The sequence below is a fragment of the Salarias fasciatus genome, chromosome 16 (genome assembly GCF_902148845.1).
Source record: "Salarias fasciatus chromosome 16, fSalaFa1.1, whole genome shotgun sequence".
Lineage (NCBI taxonomy): Eukaryota > Metazoa > Chordata > Actinopteri > Blenniiformes > Blenniidae > Salarias > Salarias fasciatus.
This window is the reverse complement of record NC_043760.1, coordinates 11,711,359-11,736,210: the sequence shown is the minus strand read 5'-3', so window position 1 is coordinate 11,736,210 and position 24,852 is coordinate 11,711,359. Positions and strand designations below refer to the sequence as shown.

The 24,852-nt window shown below is 43.9% G+C and overlaps 1 protein-coding gene across 8 annotated transcripts in view; it reads left to right on the top strand.

Annotated features, from left to right (window-relative positions):
* The window catches only part of gulp1a (GULP PTB domain containing engulfment adaptor 1a), an 87,167-nt gene extending 63,409 nt beyond the window's left edge, over positions 1 to 23,758 (top strand). For 5 of the 8 annotated variants that reach the window (XM_030111452.1, XM_030111453.1, XM_030111456.1 and 2 more), the window contains 10 exons: positions 10,532 to 10,593; positions 14,927 to 14,998; positions 17,662 to 17,760; positions 17,930 to 18,067; positions 18,203 to 18,319; positions 19,096 to 19,182; positions 20,511 to 20,741; positions 20,867 to 21,005; positions 21,262 to 21,356; positions 22,949 to 23,758. In XM_030111452.1, the coding sequence (XP_029967312.1) occupies positions 10,532 to 10,593; positions 14,927 to 14,998; positions 17,662 to 17,760; positions 17,930 to 18,067; positions 18,203 to 18,319; positions 19,096 to 19,182; positions 20,511 to 20,741; positions 20,867 to 21,005; positions 21,262 to 21,356; positions 22,949 to 23,020 (1,112 nt within the window). In that variant the 3' untranslated portion in view covers positions 23,021 to 23,758. Of the gene's footprint in view, positions 1 to 10,531; positions 10,594 to 14,926; positions 14,999 to 17,661; positions 17,761 to 17,929; positions 18,068 to 18,202; positions 18,320 to 19,095; positions 19,183 to 20,510; positions 20,742 to 20,866; positions 21,006 to 21,261; positions 21,357 to 22,350; positions 22,362 to 22,948 lie in introns of all 8 variants that reach the window. The other 3 variants (XM_030111458.1, XM_030111460.1, XM_030111459.1) reach the window with 3 other exon arrangements.
* Positions 23,759 to 24,852: the final 1,094 nt, after the last annotated feature.

Below are 24,852 nucleotides of genomic sequence, written 5' to 3'. Positions count from 1 at the left end.
CTGGCCTCTCTTCTGGACAGAGCTTGTTTTATTATGCGTTCCAATCGTCCTCTGAGTTCTCAGTGGGGTGAGAACTGTGATTGAAGAGGGTTTTTTTTTTGTTTTTTTTTTTTTGATAGTGTCAATGACTCGCGCATGCAGCTCTGCCAAAGTGTTGCCCGGTGCTTTGGACTTTTAAATTTCAAGGACGTTCTCAGTTTACAGGCCGGACAGTGGCAGAACGGACAGGAGGAGGATTATTATGAGCTCTGGTTGCAGCTGAAAAGTTAATTTTGAGACTCTTTGTGGGAGCTCTCCGGCCAAGGATGTGCCAAAGGCGGCGAGACAGAAAGGCCGGGATTAAATCACAAGCACTCCGTGTTGAACGTTGGCAGATTCAGAAGGTGAACTGAAGAGATGCCTGAAAAAAAAATCAGTGAATCAGGATCAGAATGCTAAAAACCCTGCTTTTAGGAAAGCTTTGTGTTGGTTCGTACGGCCATGGTCGCCTTGGAAGTGAAGTACTGGAAACATTTTCTTCCTCACAAGTTCCGGCTGTTTGTCTGAGAAAGATGAAGAGACATTCCCAACATGCCATGGCGAGAGATAAGAGGCTGAAGAGTTTTGTCTGGATGAATCTCTCATTGTTGTGGTTTTGTTTCCTGATGTAGAGACTTACTCAATGAGTCACATACAAACATCGTTGTTTTTTATTTTCTTTTACTTTTCAGCTGCGGTATTGGAATAATTACTCATTTGGCGGCACTATAAAGCCGAGGCTCTTGAAAGCTCCCCCCAAAAAAAACAAAAAAACAAAAGTAAATGTTTTTGTGCAGCTTCAGAGAGCTGATCCCACTTGAAAGAACCCAATCATGAGATTATTCACAGAGGACGACAACAAACGGACAGACAGGTCAGGGCGCCACGCTGCGCCCCGGACAGTCGGACGGGGGTTTGAGGAGGTGACCCTGCCGGAGCGCAGGGGGGCAGGAAGAGATGCCGGCCTGATGTGTTTACCACCATCTGTCCCGCCGCAGAGCCGGAGGAGCCTCAGACGGAGTCGGCGGACGCGTCCGAGGCCCAGGTGGTGCGTCACGCTTAATGATATTTGGGGATTTAATTCATTTTCCCTCCCATTAAGCCTCCCTCTTTTAGGTCTGCGAGACGGTAATGCAACAGGGCAGGCGGTCCTCTCGCACCTCACTTTGGAGTGAAATATGTTGCCCGAGATGCCGACGCAGCTTCGGAAATTTGATTTCGGAGTTCGCGGCAGATGCTGAACGTTTCCATGCGTGCGCTCCGCTGCTGTGTTGTGACGGGAAGTGAAGGCAGTGCTGCAGGCAGCACACTCTCAAGAAATACAGGACAAGACAACACCAACAGCAGCTATTCCGCTTTATCTGTCGGTAGTACGTCCATTTAAACATGAGCCGTTTTTCACTAAGAGAAAGGCTCTGACCTCAAACGAGGCCCCGCCGTATCAGGGCACCAACAGACGCCCGACCCTTCCGGCTCCCTCTCCAGATTTAATTTCAGCCACACTGGTTACAGTTGGGCTGCAGCAAATGGTGCCAAAAGGTCCGTGACAGATAGCATAATAAAAGCTTTCTCCTCTCCTGGAAGATAAAACACTTTTTTTGGAGTGGGGGACCATGAACCATAATATGCCAACGATAAAATATTAGGAAGCCGGCTGTGTGTGTGTGTGCGCGCAGGATATTTTTTCTGCTTGCATTTAAACTCAATGGACCTTGAAGTTTTTGAGTTTCCTGCTGCCCAACAGGCTGAATGTTGACAAACAGATTTCTAGCGCTTCGCCGTTTATCCTCATCTTTAATTCAGACGGGCGAATGAAGGCATTCACATGAGCTTCAACAAGATGTCTGGATGAGCTTGAATGGCTCCTAATGAAAATTGCAATTTGGTGAAGATGAAATTTCCACAGCCTCCAAACGATTGGAGCGGCGCTGTGGAAGCGTGAGATTCACATCCATCAAAATTATCATCCGACATACAACATTTCGTTTGCAGCTGGCAGCCTCCCACGCTCGTCAAACAAAAGCTGTGTCTGCGTGGCGTTTCACCCCGGAGTGAAGTGTTCAGTCTCTGCAGCTCTCAATATGACGAGAAGAGGATAATTGCCTTGTGTCGCTGATCACGTCGCTCACTTCCTCTTTATCTTTGTTTTTTTGTGTGTGTGTGTGTCCCTTTATTTACACACCAGAAAAATTTTGGGCAAAAGGCCTTTGGTTTAGAACAACTTGTTTTCCTGTCAGATGTTTAATGATAGTAATAATTACTCAGCGTTCAGTCCGAACATGTGCATGAATGCGCCGTACAGTGCTCTGCACCTGCTCCTGTTGGCTTTGGCTGAGAGAGAGAGAGAGAGACAGAGAGAGAGAGAGAGAGAGAGAGGGAGAGAGAAAGAGAGGGGCTGCTGGCTCTGACAGCAAGTCCTCCAGACTGATTTACCCTCCCCTTTATCTCTGTCTGGCTCTGTGTTGTGGGCTTGGTCACGTCGAGCAGGTAATGCCAGCAGGGATCTTGATCATTTTTATCTCTTCTGTTTATTGCCCCGTGCTCCCAGACGTGACTTGCACTTGAGGAGCTGGACGGTGGACAGAGCTAGAGAGCTCGGACATAACTCGCTTAGCGTTCCAGCTGCCGTCATTTCAAACCTCCACTGGATTTTCAATCTGATTTCAAAACTGGGAGTGTGACCACAGTAAAGTAATTCAGACCTATTTCTACCTGATCAGGTGTCCCCAGATCAGACTGATGAGGAATAATGCAGCAGTCCCTCGATAACTCCCGTCTGCATCACTGGCTTTGAAGTGTTTTGGAAAAGTTTTATGTTGTGATGCTGTCATTAATACTTAAGCCCGAGTTTACACTGCGACGTTTTCAAGTGGCAATGGAAAACTTCTGTTAATTCACATGGCAGTGGTGCTCGGAGCCACTGAAAACTTTTTGAAAACGACTCCCAGGGTGGAACGTCTTGAAAATGTTTCAACTCTGTGGAAATGGAGGAAAATGCAATGTTTTGAAAACACTCGGGTCTTGTCTCTGCTACTGTGCATGCACTCTATATCTGCAGTAAGTAGTCCTTATTGTATAGAGTAGATGGACAATAACAGTGTCATCCTCCAGAGTGTCATGACTCCCAGTCCACATTTTCCCGGGACTTGGCAGTTTTAGAGTAGACAGACAGCTGGAATAGCAATTCAGCTTGGTCATTTGTCCATGCAAATGTGTTGTTCTCTGCAAGCATGAGTGTGCAGTTTCATTGCATAAACAGCCAACAGCGCCCACTCATGGCCCAACAGGGAATCTACATTGTTTTCAGTGTTTTTGCTGTTTCCTTGTATACGTGAAACTTTCCTGAAGTAAAAAGATTAACATGATACGTTTTCTGTATAAACATCTCATTGAAATCAAACTATCAGTTACATATTTGACGTCACATCATTTATTTCAGTCTATTTTATCAATTCGCTGTTAGATCTTATTTTTACTTCTGTTCCTAATTTCAACTTTTGCCTCCACCTTCTGTTTCCCCCTGTTAAATACAGGGTTTCCTCAGTCGTCTCCATCTGTCAACACATTCTGGTGATAAGAGCAGATTGTGGTTTAAGGGAGGATGATTGTTGGGCTTTAGTTTGGTGTTATGTTTGTAAAGCACTTCTCGTAGGAAAGGTGAGATATAAATATACAGATTTGTAGACAACCAACTAAAACAAGTCCAGTCTAGTGAGGACAGTGTTAAAGCACCGTCATCAAAATGTGAGAAACGGTTTTTTCCACCCATCCAAGCACCATTTTCATGATGCTTCATGTGAAAGTGCATGGCTTTGTTTTTTTTTTTCATTTCAGAAAAGCTTCACATATACACTGAATGGTTTTGAGAAGGACGTCCATTAATTTACATGGAAATGGCGGAAACTTTCAAAACGAGGAATATCAAACATTTCTTTGCCCACTTTAGCTTGACAAGACAACAACAAAAAAAAAGGAATTAAATGAAGAAAGAGTCAGAGTATTTTGAAAAACTTCCACTTTTGGAGATATTTTCAAAATATTGGTGGTGGTGGTGAGTAACATTGCCGTCTGAGCAAACACCCAAAACGCAGCGAAGGTTTTTCATTTCTCTGAGGTTCGTCATGTTCACAGGCCTCCAGGCCCTGGCATTGTGTTCTGACCCCTCCCCCTGACACTTTGTGCTCAAACCCTCACCTTTCCTCACATTCAACTGAAGACATGAGTGGAGTCAGATCTGGCAAATGGACAAGGGCAACACACTTCTGTTTCTTTTTAAACCGAGATTCCTCTCAAGGACACGACCTTCATCCATGTCATTGAGAGAGTAAGGTAGCTTTAGAGAAGGTTCTTTCTTCTGATGGTGTGTTGGCTGTGGGTCTCTTACTGCATCTGTTACCTTCTGAGTCGTTTATAATTCATATGACCAGGTGAATATTTCTCCATGTACTTATCTGCTTCAGTATAAATCACATCCTCTCTGAGTTAACCTCAAATTACTTGAGTTTATTTGGTTTTCAGTGGACTGCACCTTTTTAACAGCCTTCAACCTTAATGGAGACCCGGTATTACACAAGTTCAGCAAAACATGACTCAGAATCATGTTTTTTTTCCACTAAATGATCCAGTCCAGCACCGCAGCTCAACTATAATGAACCTTGTCACCCTTGTAATGGTCTTTTTTTTCCCCTCTCTGAAACTTTCTGAGTGTCAGCTTGTGAGGCAGCTGATTTTAGTGGTGTTGTATTGAGTTGCATTAAATTGCTGAGAGCTTATTGCATTTTCGCTCGTTCCTTCCCGCAAAAATTTGTAGATGACGGAGACCAAACCTCTCGCGGTTTTCCTCTCGAAGGACTTCCTGTCCATATTTCTACGTGATTGCTGCAGTTCTCATCATAGCTGTTTTAGACATTTTCATCCTGGCTGCGTTGACATAGCCGAATTTGATTTTTTTTTTTTTTTCCTGTTCCCACATGGCAGCACAGTTTAAACCTTCAAGTTCTTTATCACCCAGAGACACTCTCCTTCAGGTTCTCTGCAGAAGCGTGGCGGTGTTTGTCCGCCCCGCTCGAAGCCCATTTGAAGTTGTCTTCTGCGTGATGGAGAACTGTGCATACCCAGCAAATTCATTGTGTGTCATTGATTGAGCGCTGCAGTGAATTAGTCTATTGCCTGCCCACTCCTCGTGGTCCCGTAGAAAAATTGTGCACTTACGGTGCAGCACTCCGGCTGAGAAAGGCGAGGACTGGCTTCAGGAATATTAAAGAGGCTTTTGTGTGACCACAGAACTCCATAAACCCAGTTTACCAGCACTGATCTTTGACTGAGGGACTCATGATATTGAAGCAGTGCACAATATAAATAAATAAAAAAATATATATATATATATATATATATATGATGCTCTTAGTAGTTGAAGTACTCAGTATCCCGTTGTTGGACTATTTAAATGCAATGAATGAAATGCAATAGTATGTCAGCTCACCTTATCGTCTCAAGGCACTTGTTTTTTTTGTTTTTTTTTCATATATTGACACACAGCCTCATTATCACCTCGGATCCACAGCACAGCCTGAGATAACACCCTCTGAGATGTCGCTAAAAGCAGCTGTTAGCCAGCAGACAAGGAGAGATTGTAGCGATAACCTGATAATAGACCAAACCATCAATAAATCACAGATTATCGCACGCAGGATGTTTGGAAAACGATCCGAATTTGGATTATTTATAATGCCTTTAAGGCAAGTTTCTGCTTTTTGAAGTAACTCCCAAACAGCAGCAGCAGTGCCACAGTCAGCTCTGAACTTACTGAACTCTGTTCTTTAGTGTGGCTTCCCTGTTGGTGAGATTTATACTTGTGGTGGTTTAGGAATTGTCTCTTCTCCAAAGCCTCATTTTTTACACTCCCTGGTTTCTACTAAAGAATTTCTCGTAACACTGCCTTTTGCCCGGTGAAAGGAAATATCCAGAAGACATGGCCAAGAAAAGGCAAACGAAACGGACCTTTTCAGCAGAACCATCAGATGTTTCATGATGTTTCAGATGTGTTTTAAAAAGCAGCGCATAAAACATTCAAAGGCCGACACTCGGCGGAAACGCTTCCATTCAAGAGTGTCCTTTACTGGCGTGCCAACACCTGGCAGCGTTTCCTCCTTTTGATCCGTCTTTCCTCCACGCGTCTTGATATGTACACAACAGCCAATGTTCTCTGATCCCATCCAGTCCTAGACAGAGAAGGTAAAGCTGGGTAAACAATACAGGTGCATATTTAACAAGATCCTCCATTTAGAATGGCCAAGCTGATTGAAGTCCTGCCGAGACGGATAATTTTACAGAATTATCAGAAATAAAATGTTTATACGAAAATATTGATATTTTCATCACGTACAGTCGCCACCATAACAAGGGAAAGCTTTACATTTTGAATTTATAGATGCTATTTTACTCAAGATGAAGTTGGAGTGTAGTTGGTCCCTGAACTAAAATGAGTTTGACATCGCTGCCTTCTGGGGTCACGACCTGCAGACACTAAACCAAGTAGCCAATTTCAGAAACCCTATTACACAGTGGGGCTGACTTCATCAGCAGAAGGCTCTGGAGGTGTGTGACGTGCACGAGGGGCTCCTGACCTTTATGCTTCCACACGTCCGACGTGATTCTGCACAAAATGCAACGTGTCTCAGGAGAAAATACGGCGTGACAGCGGCTCAGCGGCTCTTTTTTCCGGCCGCCGTTGACTGAATATTCCTTCGTCTTCATCCAGGGGCTGACAGGTCGTCCGCTCGGAGTGACCTTCAGACGCCACCTCCATTCCTCATGCTCCGGCAGCCAGTCCTCCCGCGATGCTGCGTTCGCCACCCTCCTACTGCTCATGTAGCTCATGTGACAAAGAGCTAGAAGGAAGCGTCCCCTACCCCACCCCCCCCTTTAATCAGAACACTGTGTGCTGACACCTTAATCAAATGGTGGCCGACCCGCCATCCTGCTGTGTCAGCCCGCACCGCTCTCCTCCGTCTTCTCTCTTTACCTTGTTTGGAAAATTGCACTTTCTTAGCCTACTTCAGCTCCAGAAGACAAACGGAGACGCATCGTCCCTCCATCAGCCTTGATTCGAGACAGGTGATTGATTGCAGGAGACGGCTGCAAGAGACGGCTGCAGGCGGCGGCGGCGTCCAGGGTATACGCGGGCATTACGGTGCAGACCCGCTTATTTTTCAGTCAGCGTTGTGCACACCCACTTCCAGATCCCCTCTGATGCACCCCTCAGCAGCATCTATGAGCCAGATTGACCGAAATAAAGTAGTCCAAGGTAGAAGTCTAAAAATCTAGCATTTACCCAAACTGGTCGTCACACCTCAGCGTAGAGCTGTTGGGTAAACTTTACAGCTAAGACGTATGATGTGAGGAGTTTGGATCCAAGTTTGTTGGAAAGCCTTAAATAGACCTCCTCGTGTGTGCGGCTCGGTCTAAAAACAGAACGCACGACTTCCTTTGTGAGCGCGGATTACAGCGCGAACGGTATAGCAGCATAGCATCCATAAGCAATCACAATTAGGCAAATGTGGGCCACCAAATTAACATTAATTAGAACAGACTTTAAATTCATCAAGCCACTTAGCCGACAGCATCAATGTAAACAAAGTCATTAGCGGAGTTATGCCGGGGATGCGCTGAAGTTGGCTCACGTCGGTCGCACCTTGCAAAGTCTTGATTAACGCAATCAACCTCCAGGCGTCTTGTGCCCCCAAGGTCACAGTCGTGCGTCTTTTGTCACAAGATTCATTAGCAGGGAGATAAGCCGTTTATGAATGGGAAATGAAGACGGGAAGAAATCTTTAATCAGACGATCAAGAAATGCAGGGAGGAGGGAAAAAAAAACACTAATAATGGGGCGCTTTGCATTGAGTCGTCAGTGTCCTGCGATGATCTCTGGCCTCTGTGGCGTCATCTTCAAAGACCTCCTCCACAGCTTCGCTGTAATAAGTCATCAGCCGCATGCGACGTGTGATGATATTAAAAATAGTCTTCTTATTTTTTCCTGCTGAAACACAGACGATTAAAGGAAGATAGCTCCTGCTGATTGTCTGTGAAGTCGCTTCACAGGAGTGTGTTTGTGTTGGGAGAGGGAGAAATGGCATTTTGAAGCTCAGAATTGAGTTTAATCCAGTTTGTGTGGAAGTGAAAAACAAAAACATCGACCACTTACTGTTAGTCACTTCAGATGTGTAACACTGCTTTAAGTTGTCTTTAAAAAAAAAAAAAAAAACTCTTTAAACACTCTTGTAATCATTGTAACACAGATGTTTAAAATGCCATTTAGTGATGGGTGGATATAAAGGATGAATCTTTTTTTTTTTCCTCAACACAAATACACTTGTTGGGAGTATCTTCCTGCTTTGGTGTCATTTAGTGTGAATTGCTCATGAAGCAGTCGTGTCATTCATGCTGTCCGTCCTCTTATACTATTCCTCAGTTGCAGATCTGTTATGAAAGACCTCTATTTTCCTCATATCTTCTTTCGTCGCTCTCCGGCACTCACAGCCAGACAAAAGAACCGTAGCGGTGATGTTGTAAAGCCTGATCTTTGTATGGAGGCTGGATTGTTCGGCCTTGATGCCTTTGTTGGGGCCGTTTTGACTTCTTGTGGTTGATGCGCAGGTCAGTTCATGTGCAGGTGCTCCGTCTGCAGACATTCAAACACAGCTCAGTGTCACCAATTTCTGATTTTGGTGATTTTGGAGATGAGTTTGAGAATAGTCCGGAAATTGTACAAATCGTGAAAAGAGCTCACAGTCCGTTACATAATGCCTTCAGCTACAGGTGAGAAATAAGAGGAACAAAGACGGTACAGTCACTTCCTACCAATCTGCTCCAGGTTGTTTTGTGAGTCTGTAAAAAAAAAAAAAAGTAATTCAATATTGACAAAAGTACTGAGTTATGAGCTTTTTCCTTTATCATTAAAAAAATGAAAGAATAAAATTAAAAGATTTTTCTTCAAATTAACCTTATTTAACACAAAATGAGAAGCTATTTGATTTTGTGGTGCTTCAACATCAAAACAGACTGAAAACATTGGACTAATTGTGAAATCTCAGGAGCATATGGTGCCTTTTTTTCACCATCTCTGTGAAAATCCTCTGTGGGGATTCATCCGAATGATCATTTTGTTCCTGTTTGTCATCGTTTAAATACAATTTTATGGGTTATACAAGGGGTTTGCAATCTATGGTTTTATTACGATAGTGAGTGTATCCCCAGCGGCTCCATGTGGCTCTTTTTAATTACACACGAATAATTATTAGATTTAGGTCCAGAGTAGCCAATCTTTCCAGTAGATTTGTACTGTGCACTTTGCAGCTCGCTATAGCTTCATCTTACTACACCATATGCAGAAGCAGTAGTTTGATTACTGACAAATTGGATGAATACAAAAATAGATAAAGCATGAAAATCACAATGAAATCTGTAACAAATAAATGCTTTCTAAAGACAACATTTCAAGTGAAAATACATTGTTTTTTTGCGTTATCGTAGCACATTCACTCGTGCATATGCAGAAGAACTGTTTACCTCTAAAGCACTGCCAAAGTTTTACATTTCCATTAGAATGTTGTGTAAATGAGGCCTGAAACAAGCCCCTCGACCAAAATCCACGGTGGACTAAACCATAGAGGCTGAAAAAAGAAATCTGTTGTTCATCATCAATAGATTGCAAGGTCCCAAAACAAAATCGTCCATTCAACAGTTTCACAGCAGAAAATAGTTGTTCAACTTTTCAGCCCCAGCTTGTGTTGAGTTAGATAAATCCCAACAAGAGAAAAATCTCAGAAGAAAGCCGAGGTAAATTCAGTACCAGCAGCTTTTTAGGGTAGTTAGGGGGGTAAAACAGGTCTTTCCTTTTTGAAGGTTGAAAACTCCTGGGCTGTGAAAACCTGAGCTGGAGACATCTTTCCACCACTGTACCTGCCATCCTCCATCTGCTCGCCTTTTGAATGTCATCTTTATACGTTCTGTCACGGAGTCTCAGTCTCAGATACCTGTAGTTTTCGATGTGGAAACATTCTCCTCTTGCAAGGATACATTTTCTCGTTAATTGGCCCCGCTCTCAGCACTTTAACATCTGTTTCCACCCACATTTTTTTGCATTGGCATTGAATGCATCGCAGTGCCTGGCAGTGCAGGCTCGTTACTCTCGGGCTCAAGTTCACTCACCTTTCTTGCAGGACAAATTGGGCTGGGGAATCGAAATGGGCTGCTAATTGCTGACACGGTTTGCCCTCGAACGCGACCTTTAACCCCTCCCCACTGTTCCCTGGAGCTGCTGCACTGTTAGCCGGCTGTAAATTGGACAGGTTGCTGTTTATGTCGACCAACGTGTTGCATCCAGTAATCTCATTCCTTGGGTTGTGTTGTCTTTTCTTCAATATTCACCTCTCCCGTGTGAGATTTCACCTCTCCGCTCTAACCGTATTGGGTGAGGGCCGCTGTACTGAGAGAGCTGTTTGTATCGTTTCAGATAAATCCTGGATGCACACCCCGGAGGCTCTGGCCAAGCATTACATACCCTACAATGCCAAGGTAGGTGTTCCCATCCTGTGGTTGCGTGGGAATGAGGTGTGGAAGGAGCGGCGTGATTGTAAAATGTGTGTCCCCCTTTCCTTAAACCTCTCAGTCAATGTGCCCTCTGATGCGTCCCTCCCGGGCCTTTTCACCCCGGTCCAGCGGCCCCTGCTCTTTGGTAATGCCCTGCTAAAGAACCCCGCTCTCTCTCGGAGTGTGTGGCCTCAGATCGAAGTGTCAGAAACTGTCTGGGAAACATCAGATCGGCCCGACGTTCATTTAATTTCCCTTCCAAACTTGTGTAACTGACATTGATAATTTACATTTCCAGGAGGACTAGATTTCATTTTCTTTCAAACTGGAGTGACCTGTCAAAAACTGGATGTTCCCTTATTTATCTTTGGAAGCAGCTGTCCTCCCGTGGTGCTCCGGCGGGGGGAAATCCTCCCTGTCAAATTTTAATTTGAAAGAGTCTCTGTGTGTTTTAGCTCTCTTGATTTGTTTATTTTTAATGAGCCTGCATGTCTTTATGTAAAGTGACTTTGTCAAAGCGAGCAAGCTCTGCTGGTCCTGATGTGAGAGTAACTTCAAGTGAAATCTTCACTCCCAGTCTCCACTGGAATCAGGTTGTCCTACAAAACGCTTCTTTTCTCTCAAAAAGGTCTGCTTTTCAAATACCAGCAAACACTTTTTGAAGGAGGAATGTCTCTCTTTGGGAGCATTTCCCTGTCAGTCTGGGTTTTCTGCTTCATTTCGACAAAGAATCTCTCTCCCACGGGGCGCCGCATCTGTCATCCTGCATCCTGTGCTCCGGCAAAGCCGAGCTGGAGCGGAGGTGGAGCTCCAACACCTCTAAATCTCCCCCCGAAAGTTTTATCTTCACCACAAAGAAGCCGTTTGAGCAGAGCGTGGATCATCAGATATCCAGCTCCCACTACTGAGGGTTTCCTGTTAGGCTGATATGAAGAAACCTTTCGTCTCTAAGGAGCCATTTATACAACATTACCGAGTGAAAACGCTTCCTTTTTGCGTTTTCATTTCAGAGAGCTTGTGCGTTTCCATAACATTTTGGAAACGATGTTCGTTTCCACATAAACGCTGAAGACAGTGTGGTTTTCCTGTTAGACCACTAGTGGATGGCGAGAACGCGGACATTGGAAAGATGATTAGTTACATTGCTATTGGCTAAAGTTTATTTCATTAGTTTTCATTGCTTAATATAATATAATAAAGTTTATTCAGAAAATATCTTAAAGAGCAAATTTAACATGTGCAGTGCCCATCAAATAGTAATTACTTATGCTGATGGCTTTATTAAACCAAACATTGTCGTAATGATTTCCCGGATGACTTTCCAAACTGATGAATGTTAAATTGAAGATTGATTTCAGCAGAGAGATATCAGGTAATGAACCCCTTGCAGAGCCTCTCAATTTAGCTGGGAGTTCTCTGCGCCGTGTTCCTTCCATCTCCTAATAGCATATTTTACTGAGTTCTGGTGATGTTGAGTGATTTTCGTATTTATGTGTATCCGCCTGTCCGTGGGTGGATGGAGCTCGGCACATTAACTGCACCCGGTTAATTCAATTTCACTCTTTCAATGAAGACTAATTTTTCTCCTGTGTTGTTTGATGAGGTCAGGCTCGTGCAGTGTGTTTGATCAGTTATTGACACTCTTTTCTGGAAAGGTTCTGTTCTGATGGATTTCTTTCTGGCTGCTACCTTTTACAGGGGTTTTTGAATTTAGAATTCTTTACACTGCACATCCTTCCTGCTTTAACTCATAGTATGGTCCTGTCCCACCAGCTCCCATAACACCTGTGTGTGTGCTTTTTTAGCATGTCCTCTGATTGCCATTCGAAACATTTGAACGGTGTAAATATTCCTCTCTAATCCTCATGCTAACTCAATAAAATCAATCAAAAACCTACTCTGACATTGAGGAGAATCGTCTCAGGACTGTTTCCCCAGCTGTGGCTCTGCTGGACCGTCTTCGTTTTCCTCCAAAGACAACGGAAGTAAACAAACAAGCCTGACTTCGTCAAAGGAGTAATTAGAAATTTCCTACCTAGCCCCAAAACTTTGTGGAGTTTCTCTTGGCCGTCCGATTTCATCTCACAGTCCAGAAGCGGTCCAGGTATTTGAGGTTAATTGGTAGCTTTAAATACTGTACCGTGGCTTCACTCAAACCCCGGTGGAATCGCCTCCATTGATCGGTTTCAGGCAGCGGTGACCAAGAGGCTGAGAAGTGGACTTAAGAGCAGAAGTTCACAGGTTTGAAACCCAGAGTGGACGGGTCGCCACTGTGGGTCGCTGAGCAAGACCCTTGACTGCCATCAGCTCCCTGGTCAATGGAGAAAAAGGAATTTCCTCAAAGAGGTTCATCAAGTATGATTAGTTTAGTTTAATTGTGACATTAAATCAGAGAATCCGACATTAAAACCCTCCTCTTAATCTCACCGTTAACTAAATAAAGCATATTCCGACAAAACTCCAGTGATAACCTGAACCACAGATCTAATTACTTCACTCGCTTCCTAAAGATCAATCTCTAAAGGCCACTTCTTTGAGGTGAGGCTCGAGATCAGACATTTGATCAATGTTTCTGGCATTTCATAGACAAAGCAATTAATTGAGAGGATAATCAATGACGATAATTATTCGCTGGAGCCAGCACACAGCTGGTGGAAGGAAACATGCAGATTTCGAGCTTTCATCAGATGGAGCGGCGGCCGAGAGTTGTCTGGTCTGCCGGTGTCTTCGTGTTTGGTGTTTAATTAGCTTTACGTGACGGCGGAAGCGGCAGTCGCTTTCTGGCACGAGTCCTCAAAGTCCTCTGTGGGCGCCGCTTCAAAACGGACCTGTGGGCAAAAAGAGAAAGGAAACTGTTGACAGGCGGCCTTCAGAGCAGCTGTCAGTGTGACGTCTATCATCAACAATGGGACTGCATTCAGAAGTCTCTTTAATTGGCCACAGCGAAGATCTGCGTAAAGCTTTGAAATGAATGAAAGGATTCAGCAACCTCAAGGTTAGTGAGCACATCAGTCACCGCGGTGGGACTCAGATCGTCAGTGTGTCATCCCGATGAACTTATCAGACCTGCTACAGGGCCGAAGTCCTGTGTGTGTGTGAGTGTGTAAGCACGAGTCGTCGCCGTGTGGAATGTGAGGAGAGGGGTGGATGGGGTTTCAGCTGCATGCACCGGTTGATGGATGAGCCTCCGAGCTCGCCTCGCCTGGTGAAACCTCCCCAGTCGACGCACTGGTCAGGAACAAGTGCTCCTCCATTTCTATTCTGGGCATCTGTCAGCGGCTCCTCCAGACATGACCGCCAGTTTGTAGAGTACATTTGTCACAGCGGTGTGGAATACTGACACTTTGGTTTAAACCCCCCAATCTGTTCTCTGGCTCCATCGATAAGCACGGGTCTGCTCTTGGTTGTTTTTTTGTTTTTTTTCCTGAGTAGTTTTCAGGAAATTAATTGAAGGCTCCATGCTGGCACAAGTTCAACAAATAATTCAGATTTATTAATTTATAAAACTACTACTCAAGCATCAGAGCCTGTTTTGTTCTGCCACGGTAATAAATGAAGAATTGTCGAGGTAATTAAAGGCTCTGAACACATGAAGGTTTGTTTTCTAGAGAAAAAAAAAAATCCCTAGTGAGATAAAGCAATCCGAACACACCATCGGGGAGGCTGCAGTCTGTAAGGTGCTCCCGAAACTGAGAGGAGGGTTAGTACAGCTCGGTCACGGGAGAATTCACACAGAATTGATTGTGTCTTCGAGACAATTCTCATCAGTCTGAGATGTTTCCGGCAACACACATTGTTGTTTCGGATTTGTCCCCCCCCAACCTTTAAGAGTCTGACAACAGTGTTTATGAAGTCTGATATTAGAACAGGCTCCACACATAAAGGTGGGGAGGCAACAAAGGTGTGTGAGTGTGTGAAACTGGAACAGTCACTGTTCCTGCTTCCAGACCGAATACTTGGTGTCCGGCCTCAAAGGTTAATGGCTCCATCTGTTGGAGAAGAGAAGAAGTGGCTTTAATCAGCGATTCCCTCCCAGATGGAATTTAGTAAAGGCTCGTTCTCTGTTTTGGAATAACATTATAGGGATTATTGTGATCAGTATGCAAACGCAGGTACCTTCAAAGGTTTTTGTGTCCATGATTTCTGGCTCAAAAGGGTCTGAGACCCTGAGTTTAAAATCACTGTAGGCCAGAACTCATTGTCATGCCACACTTCCAGCATGTTTTTGTTATTCAGCCACTCACCTTAAGAATTCATATTGCATTCTTTTACTGTGTCTGTACCACAACACAGATTTTTCTTTTCCTTCCCTCTCCAGTTCCTTGGAAACACGGAGGTCGAAGCCCCGAAAGGCACCGAAGTTGTGAAGGATGCCGTGCGGAAGCTGAAGGTAGGAGCCTGTCTTCAGAGTCGGCCGTAGCCTGCGGGATCACACGGTGTTCCTGAGTGACACCGGGAGAGCTGGGCCTGAGTGACAAACGCCCCCCCCTCCCTCATTCGTCACCAGCAAGGTGCCCTTGGAGTTTTTTTTGTTTTGTTTTTTTTCGTACCTCCTGGGCCTCCAGGTGTCTGGAACTGCTGGATAAGCACTGCAGTTTGGCCCGTCAGCCTTGGACAGGTGGATGGAGAACTGAACGTGGAGGAGTATCTATCTGCCACGGAGCCTTCTGTTTTAGGTCCAACGCTGAAATTGTGGAAACCATATAATTTGCACATGAAGCACTGGCAGCATATCCGACTTCCTCAGTCCGCGCAGTGCAGGGGTTTTGGCAGAACGAAGGCAGCCGTGCAAACACTCACCAACACATTTTGGCCTATTTGTTAATAAAAACATCAATATGAGCTTCCTCAAGACGTCTGTTTTGCTTTCTCCCACAAATCTCATGATCATCTAACAGTTTCCTGAGGTGAATTTGAGATGAACACACCTTGTTCTAGCATCTAGCTGCTAGCTAGTGAGCACAGGGAAGCTTTTAGCGGCTCAAGAGCCACAGATTTCCCTCAGGAAGCTTGGACACCAACACAGAGTGAATATTGGATTGAGTTTGTCAGGTAGCCAGAAGTACAGTCTTGAATGCAAATGTCTGAGTCTGGAAACCGTTCACTGAATGGGTAATTTCAGAGCTTTGTTTTTTTTTTTTTTTTTAGTGGGGAAGTAATGCTGATCACACCCAAAGCAACTCGCTGACAGAACTGAGACAAACTGCTGAGCTGGGCAACTTTCTGTTGGTATAGCATTATATTTCATCCAGTTCAATCTCCTACTTAGTTTTTTTAAATTAAATATTGATTTAAATAGGTAATGTGACATTTTAAAGTGGCTAAATCTGACTTAAAATCTCCCAAAGTGAGCGTTTGATCTCTGTACCAGAGGTTATAAGGTTCCAATATTTATCCAGTGGTCAGTTCAGGGTGTCATGTTCAGAGTTTTATTCTGAAAAGGCCTTACAGTCAGCTTCTTCTGTCATTTCAGATTCAGGTTAGGAGCTCGGATGCAGTTTGACTGATGAATAGTGAACAGCACTTAACCTGGATGTCTTTCCAGACACATACACCACCACATTAGTGACATTTAATCGGAGCTTTCGGGCATGGGAAAAGCCGCAACTCTGCAACTCTCCGTTCTCACAGCTTCTTGGTAACGTGGCTGCGACTCGCTGCCTGCTGGCCTCCGCTCCGTCTCCTCCTGCCAAGAGCTGACTGAATCTGGGAGGCCGCTGGAAGGGGGGAAGCTCGGTCCCCCCAAACCTCCATTGTTACGTTACATTTGATCTTTCTGAACCAAAGCTCCATGGTTACTCTCCCAGATACACTGGCAATAAGAGCAGATTCAGCTATTCTCCCGCAGATCGTGCGAAGGTTAAAAAGATAAATCCATGGCTTTGTGTAAATGAGGGGATCCTTCTGCCAGGTAGCATATAAAAATGGGATTTTTTTCCTCAGGTTAGGTGAATATCCCTGGAACTCAAACTTGTCGTCCTTTGTCTAGTCTTGTTTATGTCTGCAGGCCCTGAAATGTTGGCGTGAAATGATGCAAGATTACCCTGAAAGCTTGACGGAATATATTGATTTATTGCCTCAGTGTTGGAGGCAGTCTTTGATTCTTTTAGATTCGTAGAAATTCGAACAAAGATCTTGCTTTTTGGGTGTATGTAAATGTTTAATTCTGGCTAAACACTATGATTTGAAGGATGTATGACCGCAGACGGCTTTCCATAACTTTCTGACAGTGTCACGAATGCCGAACTGGTCGACTCAACTGCGCAGCTGCCAAGTTAAACTGCTTGAATGTGATGCAGTGATTAAAGCAACAACAGTTTCACAAGCAATGTAACAGATCGTGAAAGAGGAGGAAACATTAGTGGAAGGACCACCTTGTGGAGCAGTTGTGTTCTGGTGTGATGATCTGGCGGGATCACACCGTCTGTTCGAGGACGTCTCGTTCTCGAGGCTGCAGATTGTCCCTTCCTGCTCCGTTCGGGCTCGCTGTCGTGTTGAAGGATGATTTCAGGAGACCTCAGACATTTCCCCGATGTAGGGGTCTAAAAACCTAAAGTGTCCATATCTTTTTCTTATTACAGTATTTTAAAAGTGTTCCCAGTGGATTATCACTCCTCCAGTTTCCTTTTTCCTCATTAAATACACCCTCCTTTTGATTTTGGTAGTTATTGACCTAAACTCGCTGCCAGTTCCATTGAGCATTTTATACCGCTTGGCAACAAAGCTGTGGCAGAATTAAATAGTTTTTGGCAGGGCTCAAAAAGGGCCCGCTAAATGGATCACACATTTCATTTCTCTTGTAAAACGCGTTGCCTTAATGATTACATCTCCCTGCACAAACTCCCAGTGCCGTTCAGACGCTGGGAGCCGAGACTCTTCTTTCAGATTTATTGCCACCAGTTCGTCTCAAAACTCTACAAAACAGTTTTTTTTTTTAATGTAGAGTAAACTTTCTTTTTCTTTGTATCTCACCAGGGTGTGTTTTATTTTGCATTTAAATATTATAATGAATAACAGATCTTTTTATGACCCTTTATTTTCTCCGATGTTCAGTTCCAGAGGCACATCAAGAAGTCGGAGGGCCAGAAGACCCCCAAGGTGGAACTGCAAATCTCCATTTATGGCGTGAAAATATTAGACCCCAAGACAAAAGTGAGCCCAAAGCTTGGACCTTTATTTATTTGGCAAACATATTCATGAGTCCTGAAGGTATACTTGAAAGTAAACACCATGAATTAAAGGCGTTGGTTTGTGCTCAGCAGTCTCTCAGGGATTAAATAACGAATGCAGTGTGTTTGTTTGTTTGTTTGTTTATTTCCAGGATGTGCAGCATAACTGCCAGTTACACAGGATATCCTTCTGCGCCGATGACAAGACCGACAAAAGAATATTTACTTTCATCTGCAAAGACTCTGAGTCCAACAAACACCTCTGCTACGTGTTCGACAGTGAGAAATGTGTAAGCATCTCCGGCTTTGATCACGATGATCATGGTGGATGTCGACGTTTTGACATCTTGGTAAAAAGAAAAAAAAATCTGTACTGATGGAAGATGAAGCCAGATTTATGAGTCGTCGTTTTCTCGGCGTTTCAGGCAGAAGAGATCACTCTGACCATCGGTCAGGCCTTCGACTTGGCCTACAAGAAGTTCTTGGAGTCCGGGGGCAAAGATGTGGAAACCAGGAAACAGATCGGAAGCCTCCAGAAGAGAGTAGGAGCAGCTTCGCTCAAACTCAGTGACCTCTGTCCTCGTTTCATTTCTGCTTCTGTTTTCTACTGCTGATGTTTATATCACACGTTAGTTCAGGATCCGCATGCGTCCCAAGGTCAGCCTCAGCAATGTACCTGCACAATGAGCTGTACTTCAGTCTTTAGCTTCATTCACAGCTGAGTTCATGCTGAGAAACATTAATCTCTAATAGTTTATTTTGACTCTCATTAAACGTCCCGCTGCGATTAATGCTCAGCAGACCATCAGCAGGGCCAGAATGCATGGCTGCCCGCCCCGGTTTGACGAACGTTTGCTCAAAAGTCACCCTGCTGGGTCAGAAAATGGCTTTTTCTCTTTAAATTAAAAATTTGTCAACTTTTTTGTCCCCCCTTAATGTACGAACTGATGGACTCCAGGCTGAGACGCACATGCTGAGTTAGATATTCAGAAATGATTTTATGGATTTAGTTGCCATCGATGGAATAATTCACAAGTTTTATGGTACTTTAATAAGAGAAATGTGAAGTTATATGACATTTTTCACAGGTATTGGTCATTCCAGTACCTTTTGTTGTGTCGGCTGTTGTTGAGGAGCTGCTTTTTCAGCTGTAGAGCCGCACTATGCTGCACCGTTTCATCAGAAAGACCAAAGCAATGGAACATTTATAATACGTCGCTGTGATATAAAATCTTTAATTTGTTATGAGCACACAATTTATTTTCCCCTTGTCTTACGCTGTGCCTTTATTTTTATTTTATTTTCCTTTTTTTTTCAGATTCAAGAACTGGAAACGGAAAACTCTGAGTTGAAGAAGCAGCTTCAAGAGCTGGAGGAACAGCTGATGATCGCTAATGTCCCCCCGGTACGTACCAGCTGCACCAATACTGCAATACATGCAAGTAAATTATCAGTACATCAGTCTAAAGCTTCAACTTATCAATACATGGACTCACTACACCATCGTGTGGTGTATCTTGGCATTGCAAGACAAATATATTTGAAAAACTGTATATTTCACCAATCTTTTGGACTAAGATTCCCATAAAATGATGGGAAAACACATAGAAATAAAACAGGAAAACATCTCAGTTGCAACTGATATGAAATATGGTTCAAGAAAAATTCATGTATTTAGAAGAACAAATCAAAGGCTTTAACCATCAGCTGCTAAAGTGTTTGTAGTTATCATAAATCACAGCATTCTTGCAATATTCAACAGTATTTTGCCAATCAAAATGTAATAAAGACAAAGATGTATTGAAATAATAAAATACTTCTTTCAAGCATGGCAAAATGAATATGAAAACTACTAACCCTTCCACTCTGCCTGGAACTAATGGTTTTAATGCTACTTCAATCATGTAATGAATCATAAATATTGTCACGGTTTCACATCATTGTTACTTTTGTTATTGTTTTTAATATGTATTATTATTGTTTGTATTCTTTTTATAACTGTCCACTTTATGTCACAACAATGTCAATTCCCATATTATGGGACTTTTTTTTTTTTTTTTTAAATATCTCATCTTAATCTTATTAGATCATGGGCTTCATTACCTGGAAAAAACCTATAATTAGTCCACTTTTGGCAGGTATTACACAATTAGCCGTCCGCGGTTGTTCCAGCCCTATTTGCTTCGACATGGACTATTTGTACGACAAGCAGAAAGCAGCTTTAAAGTCAATGAACTCATTAATGAGTACAGGCTTTAGATACTTCTGGCCACCGAAGGCTTCGGTTCTTACAGTGCTGAGTGGAGCTGTGCACACACACTTCAACAGATTTGTACTTTAAGGGGATGAAGCCACGTTTCAGCAGCACAAATTCTTCCTGACGGTCTGATAATTTGATCCATATGCTCTGAATCAGCCAAAACGAGGACAGAAAAATTAGCATTTCCTGTAAGGAGGTGAAGCAGGGGAGCTTTTAAAGAGTGTTTAGTGACAGCTGTGTGTGCAGATACTGCTCTTGTGATTAAATGGCCTCGGGTTCGGACTGACCGCTGCTATCTGGAGGTCTGAGCCGCTTCTGAAGCAAAGCAATTACACACCTGATCGGTCTGATGAGGAATGGGATGCGTTCGCTGTCTAATTGGGCCAAATGCCGGCGCCGGTGACAGCCTCCTGCGATCACCTGCGACGCCGCCCCGTCTCAGTGTCACTCTCTGTCTGCCGTCTTTCCCTCAGCCGCTGCACATAAACGCCGCTAACGAAGCGTACATGCTGCAGAGGCCGTCCTCTCTCTTCTGGTGTCACAGCATCAAGTCGCTCTCCTGTCTGGAGATCTCCTCGGTCACGCTCACCCCCATGAGCTCGCCGGAGTCCAACCTGTCCAGCGGGCTACTAACTCCTCCGCCTGCCAAACCCGCTCTCCTTCCTGCTAAACCTGCCGAGGGCTGCAGCATCCCGCGGCCTCGCGTAACTACCTTCTGCTTCCTTTTTTTCCTCTCTGTGTTCTGCTTCTCCTGTCCTGGCGCCGACAGAGCTGTGTCGTCTGCGTACAGGCGGACATGCAGCTCTAACCCGTTTTCAACACTCTGCAGGTCGGAAGCATCTCCATGAAGCCGCAGTCCACCGACATCTTCGACATGGTTCCCTTCTCTCCGGTGACGCCGCTGGTTCCCACGCAGGCCAGCAACGGCTGCCCGCCACCTCCTCCAACCACATTGCCCCCGGATATAAGTGAGTGGAGAGCTTTTTCACTGTGAGATCTCCTTTCACAAGGTTGAGTTCCAATAAGAATTTCAAGATTAAACTATGAAAGTCGCTAAAGGTTAGTCCTTGTTCTTTAAAAAAGGGGTATCAGTGCACCCCTACCTTATACCTCGTATCCAGAGTAGCAAGGGATTTGAAAGTATGCAGAGGACATAACAAACAAATCAGAATTCTGTTCGCGATTCGACTCTGTGTCATGTTGATCTGCTACCTTTGTTTGCAGGGAAAGATCTGTTTGGCGCCGAGCCTTTCGATCCGTTCACCTGCGGCTCGGCCGACTTCCCCCCGGATATTCAGTCCAAGCTGGACGAGATGCAGGTGAGCTCAGAGAGAAACGCAGCTCTGAACAAACCGTCTCTGCTGCTCTCCTGCTTCACACTGTGGATCCATAAACTCCTTTATGTTCTCTGACTCCTGAAAGATCTCCTGATCTACCGGTTTCAGTGAGATCTGGTTAAATCAGGAAACAGTAAAAACTGTTCACACGGAAAGCATTAGTTCCTAAATAGATAATTTAATAAAAACGATCTCTAAGATGATGCTCATTTATGGTTTCCTGAACAGAAATAGCAGCTCACTGTATCGTCCCTGTCTTACATTCACATAGAGTAGTGTTGTATTTTTGTCCTGTTATCATGAATGAATTTCTGGATTAAAGGTCGCCACAGCTCCAGTCAATACCAGCGTCTCTTATGTTCTCATAAAACCTCTCCGAGTGTCGAAGCTCTCAGCTCATTCAGCCTCCTCTCTCAGAGGCCATCAGCCTTCACAGCCTCGCAAATCTAAATAGAACTTGAAAATGGATGAAACGAACAGCTGATATTTGAAGGTTCTTACATTTAAATTCACTTAGTTTCCTTTGCTTTGCAGCCTCAATAAAGTCCTTTGGTTTTTCTCAATGATTTCAAACATGACGTCAAAGCATGGAAGTCGGTGTGAAGGCAAAAATCAACCACAGGGGCAGAGAAGGCAAATCAAAAACTCCTCAAACCGATATATTTAGCAAGAAGCTTAGCAATTCTAAAGGTGGTTCTGATTTACTCTGGTGAAAAACAAGGGAGATTAATGTATGTCCATCGTTCAGCACAAACTTAGAGACAGACAGAGGATGACATATTAATGAGATGACAGACATGCAAACAAAAAAAACCTGAAGTTGAAACATGCTGCTTCGTTGAGTTTGCGCTGTAGGCAGGGTGTCACCAGCAGGAGGAGCTGTTCCTCTATTAAACTGCTTTTTCTCCATTGCACTAGAATCAGCTCCTGAATGTGTGTGTGTGTATGTGTGTTTCCTCTGCTTTTCCACTGGTAGCGTCAGAGATGGTTCGTACTCTTTGCTCTCTCTTCCTTGTGAAAGTGCTCATCACAGTGTTCTGCAGGCATGCTCCAAATGCTGCTGCATGCTCCTCACATGCTGCTGCATGCTCCAAATGCTGCTGCATGCTCCAAATGCTGCTGCATGCTCCTCACATGCATCTGCATCCAGCTTGTATCTAAACCTTTTCTGAGATTAAGTTTTTTTTTTTGTACTTTGGACAAAATATTCAGCTCATTCAGTTCATGTATCAATAGAATTTTTATTATTGAGCAATAATTACTTCCTTGGAACAAAAACAAAAACCGAGGCATGCTGGAAACCATTTCAAACACCAAGCAGAAGTCTCAGTGTATTAGTAAATGGCTCGCTGTGCATCTCTTCCTCCTCCTTCCTCCCTTCACGTTGCATGCTCTGTTGTTTGTGAACGCAGCTCGCCGCCCAGCATGAGGGAACAGCCCTGCTGTTCCTGCATTTCCTTCCCTCCTAACCTCCGAGCTTTGCGCTCATCGCTGATCCCCGTCTCAGCCGGAGCAGGCGACCCGGCGGCGACGATCCCCCGCGCTCTCTGAACCACATGTGGCTTGTCTTCCAGGAGGGGTTCAAAATGGGACTGACCTTAGAGGGCACGGTCTTCTCCCTGGACCCGCTGGACAGCCGCTGCTGATGCCCCCCCTCCTCCCCCCCCTGTTTGTATGAAGAAGTGCCAAAATCCAACTCCACGCTCGAGTCAAGATGTCACACTTTTCATCTGGAGGTTTATATGCATTTGCATTTAAATTGGGTTTCTTTTTTTTTTTTTTTTCAATATATCAATTAAAAATAAAAAACTCAGATCCATTATAGAAAAGAGTTATTTTTCTAAGAAAACAAAGAAGAAAAAAAATGAAAGGACTAGTTTTGAGTACCTTTTGGTTGCACAGGCAGTGAGAGTTGTAAATAGTCGAAGATGTCCAATGGTACACTCCGTGGCAGACTTTTCATATGTGTGTGTGTGTGTGCGTGTGTGTGAGAACTCTGTATCAGTGACACATTCCTGTTTGTACGCCCGACACCAACACAGCTGATGGGATCCGTATCGTTACCGCCACCTTCCAGCCCGTAGCATCCTCTCTGTTACTCACTTTGAATCCATTAATCCAGCCCCATACTTTTTTACTGACCTTTTACACTTTTTAATTTCACAACATTTGATTCGCCGTCTCAGTATTTACCTGTTTTTGTTTTTTTTAACTTGTCACTTTTGGAGTGAGTAATGTCTTTTATTGTCTGTGTTCGTTATGACTTCTTTCGTTTTCTTTCAGTTTCTTGTCTTTCTCCCCTCATTCATTCAGTATTTTCCTGTTATTTTACTTTTGGTTGCAATGACGTTGCTGTTGCAAAATATTAAAGAAAATACTACAAACCTCTGTGACTTCTGTTGTTGATGAAGTATTTCATTGATATGCAGCAGTTATGGATGTTTTTTGGACATTTCACTGTATTTTGCACCAGAAGGTGCGACTAAAATAACTTTATATTAAAATTGCAGCCATATTCAGTCATGATTGTTGTGGAAATACAGATGCACACTCTGCACTGTAAATAAGAAAAACTTGAGAAAAAGTAAATAAGAAAGGTTCAACTTCAATGTTACTATGACACTATTTTACTGGTCCAGCCCACTCCAGATGAAATTGAGCTGCATGTGAACCCAGAACTAAAATTAGTGTAAAATAAAACCCCTGCAGTAAACAGTCTTTTTATGAATTTCCTGTAAATATATTTACAAGTGAAAGAAAGCAAATCACGATAAAGTGGTGAGTGGTACTAAATTATGTTACTTTATGGTTGCTAGTAAGTCCTTTTAATATGAGATCAAGAAATTTAAGAGTTGTTTCTGCTTAAATCTCGACCTGCAGTGTAGGTTTGAATCCTGGCTGTGAATTGTGTTCAGTGTCAAAAAAGTACAACCTTCTCCATCTTTTCCCAGGAGGACCCTGAAGAAATATTGATGGTTGACAAACTCATCACACATCTGGATGGTGTGTGATGAGGGTTTAAGGTCATGTGGAATTAACTCAGTAAAAATAGATTTATTGGCAAACAAATAGAGATCAAACTGGTGAAATGAACCGCTGGACGCTCAGTGAGGCTGTGGCCTTTTTCATAATGGAGAATAACAACATATGGAGCTGCTGTTTCAGTTTTCGCTCATTTGGAAGCTGGAAGCGACAGCCTTCATGATGGCATTAATGTTGGACACACCTGCCCTCCAAGAAAACTGGATTCTCACTTTAAAGCACGCTGAGCGTGGACTGTGCTGCACTGATGGTTTCAGACTCCTCAGTGAAGGTGACGTCCTTACCGCTGTCCCCCCAGGTCCAGGACGTCCTCTCTCCCCCATCATGCCAGCAGGACCCTGTTATCCACAGACAGTGATGAATTACAGTCGGCTTCCACTGAAGTTGCGAGGTTCAGGTTTATTTACAGCGTGTCGGATCGAGGCTGAGCGCGTTC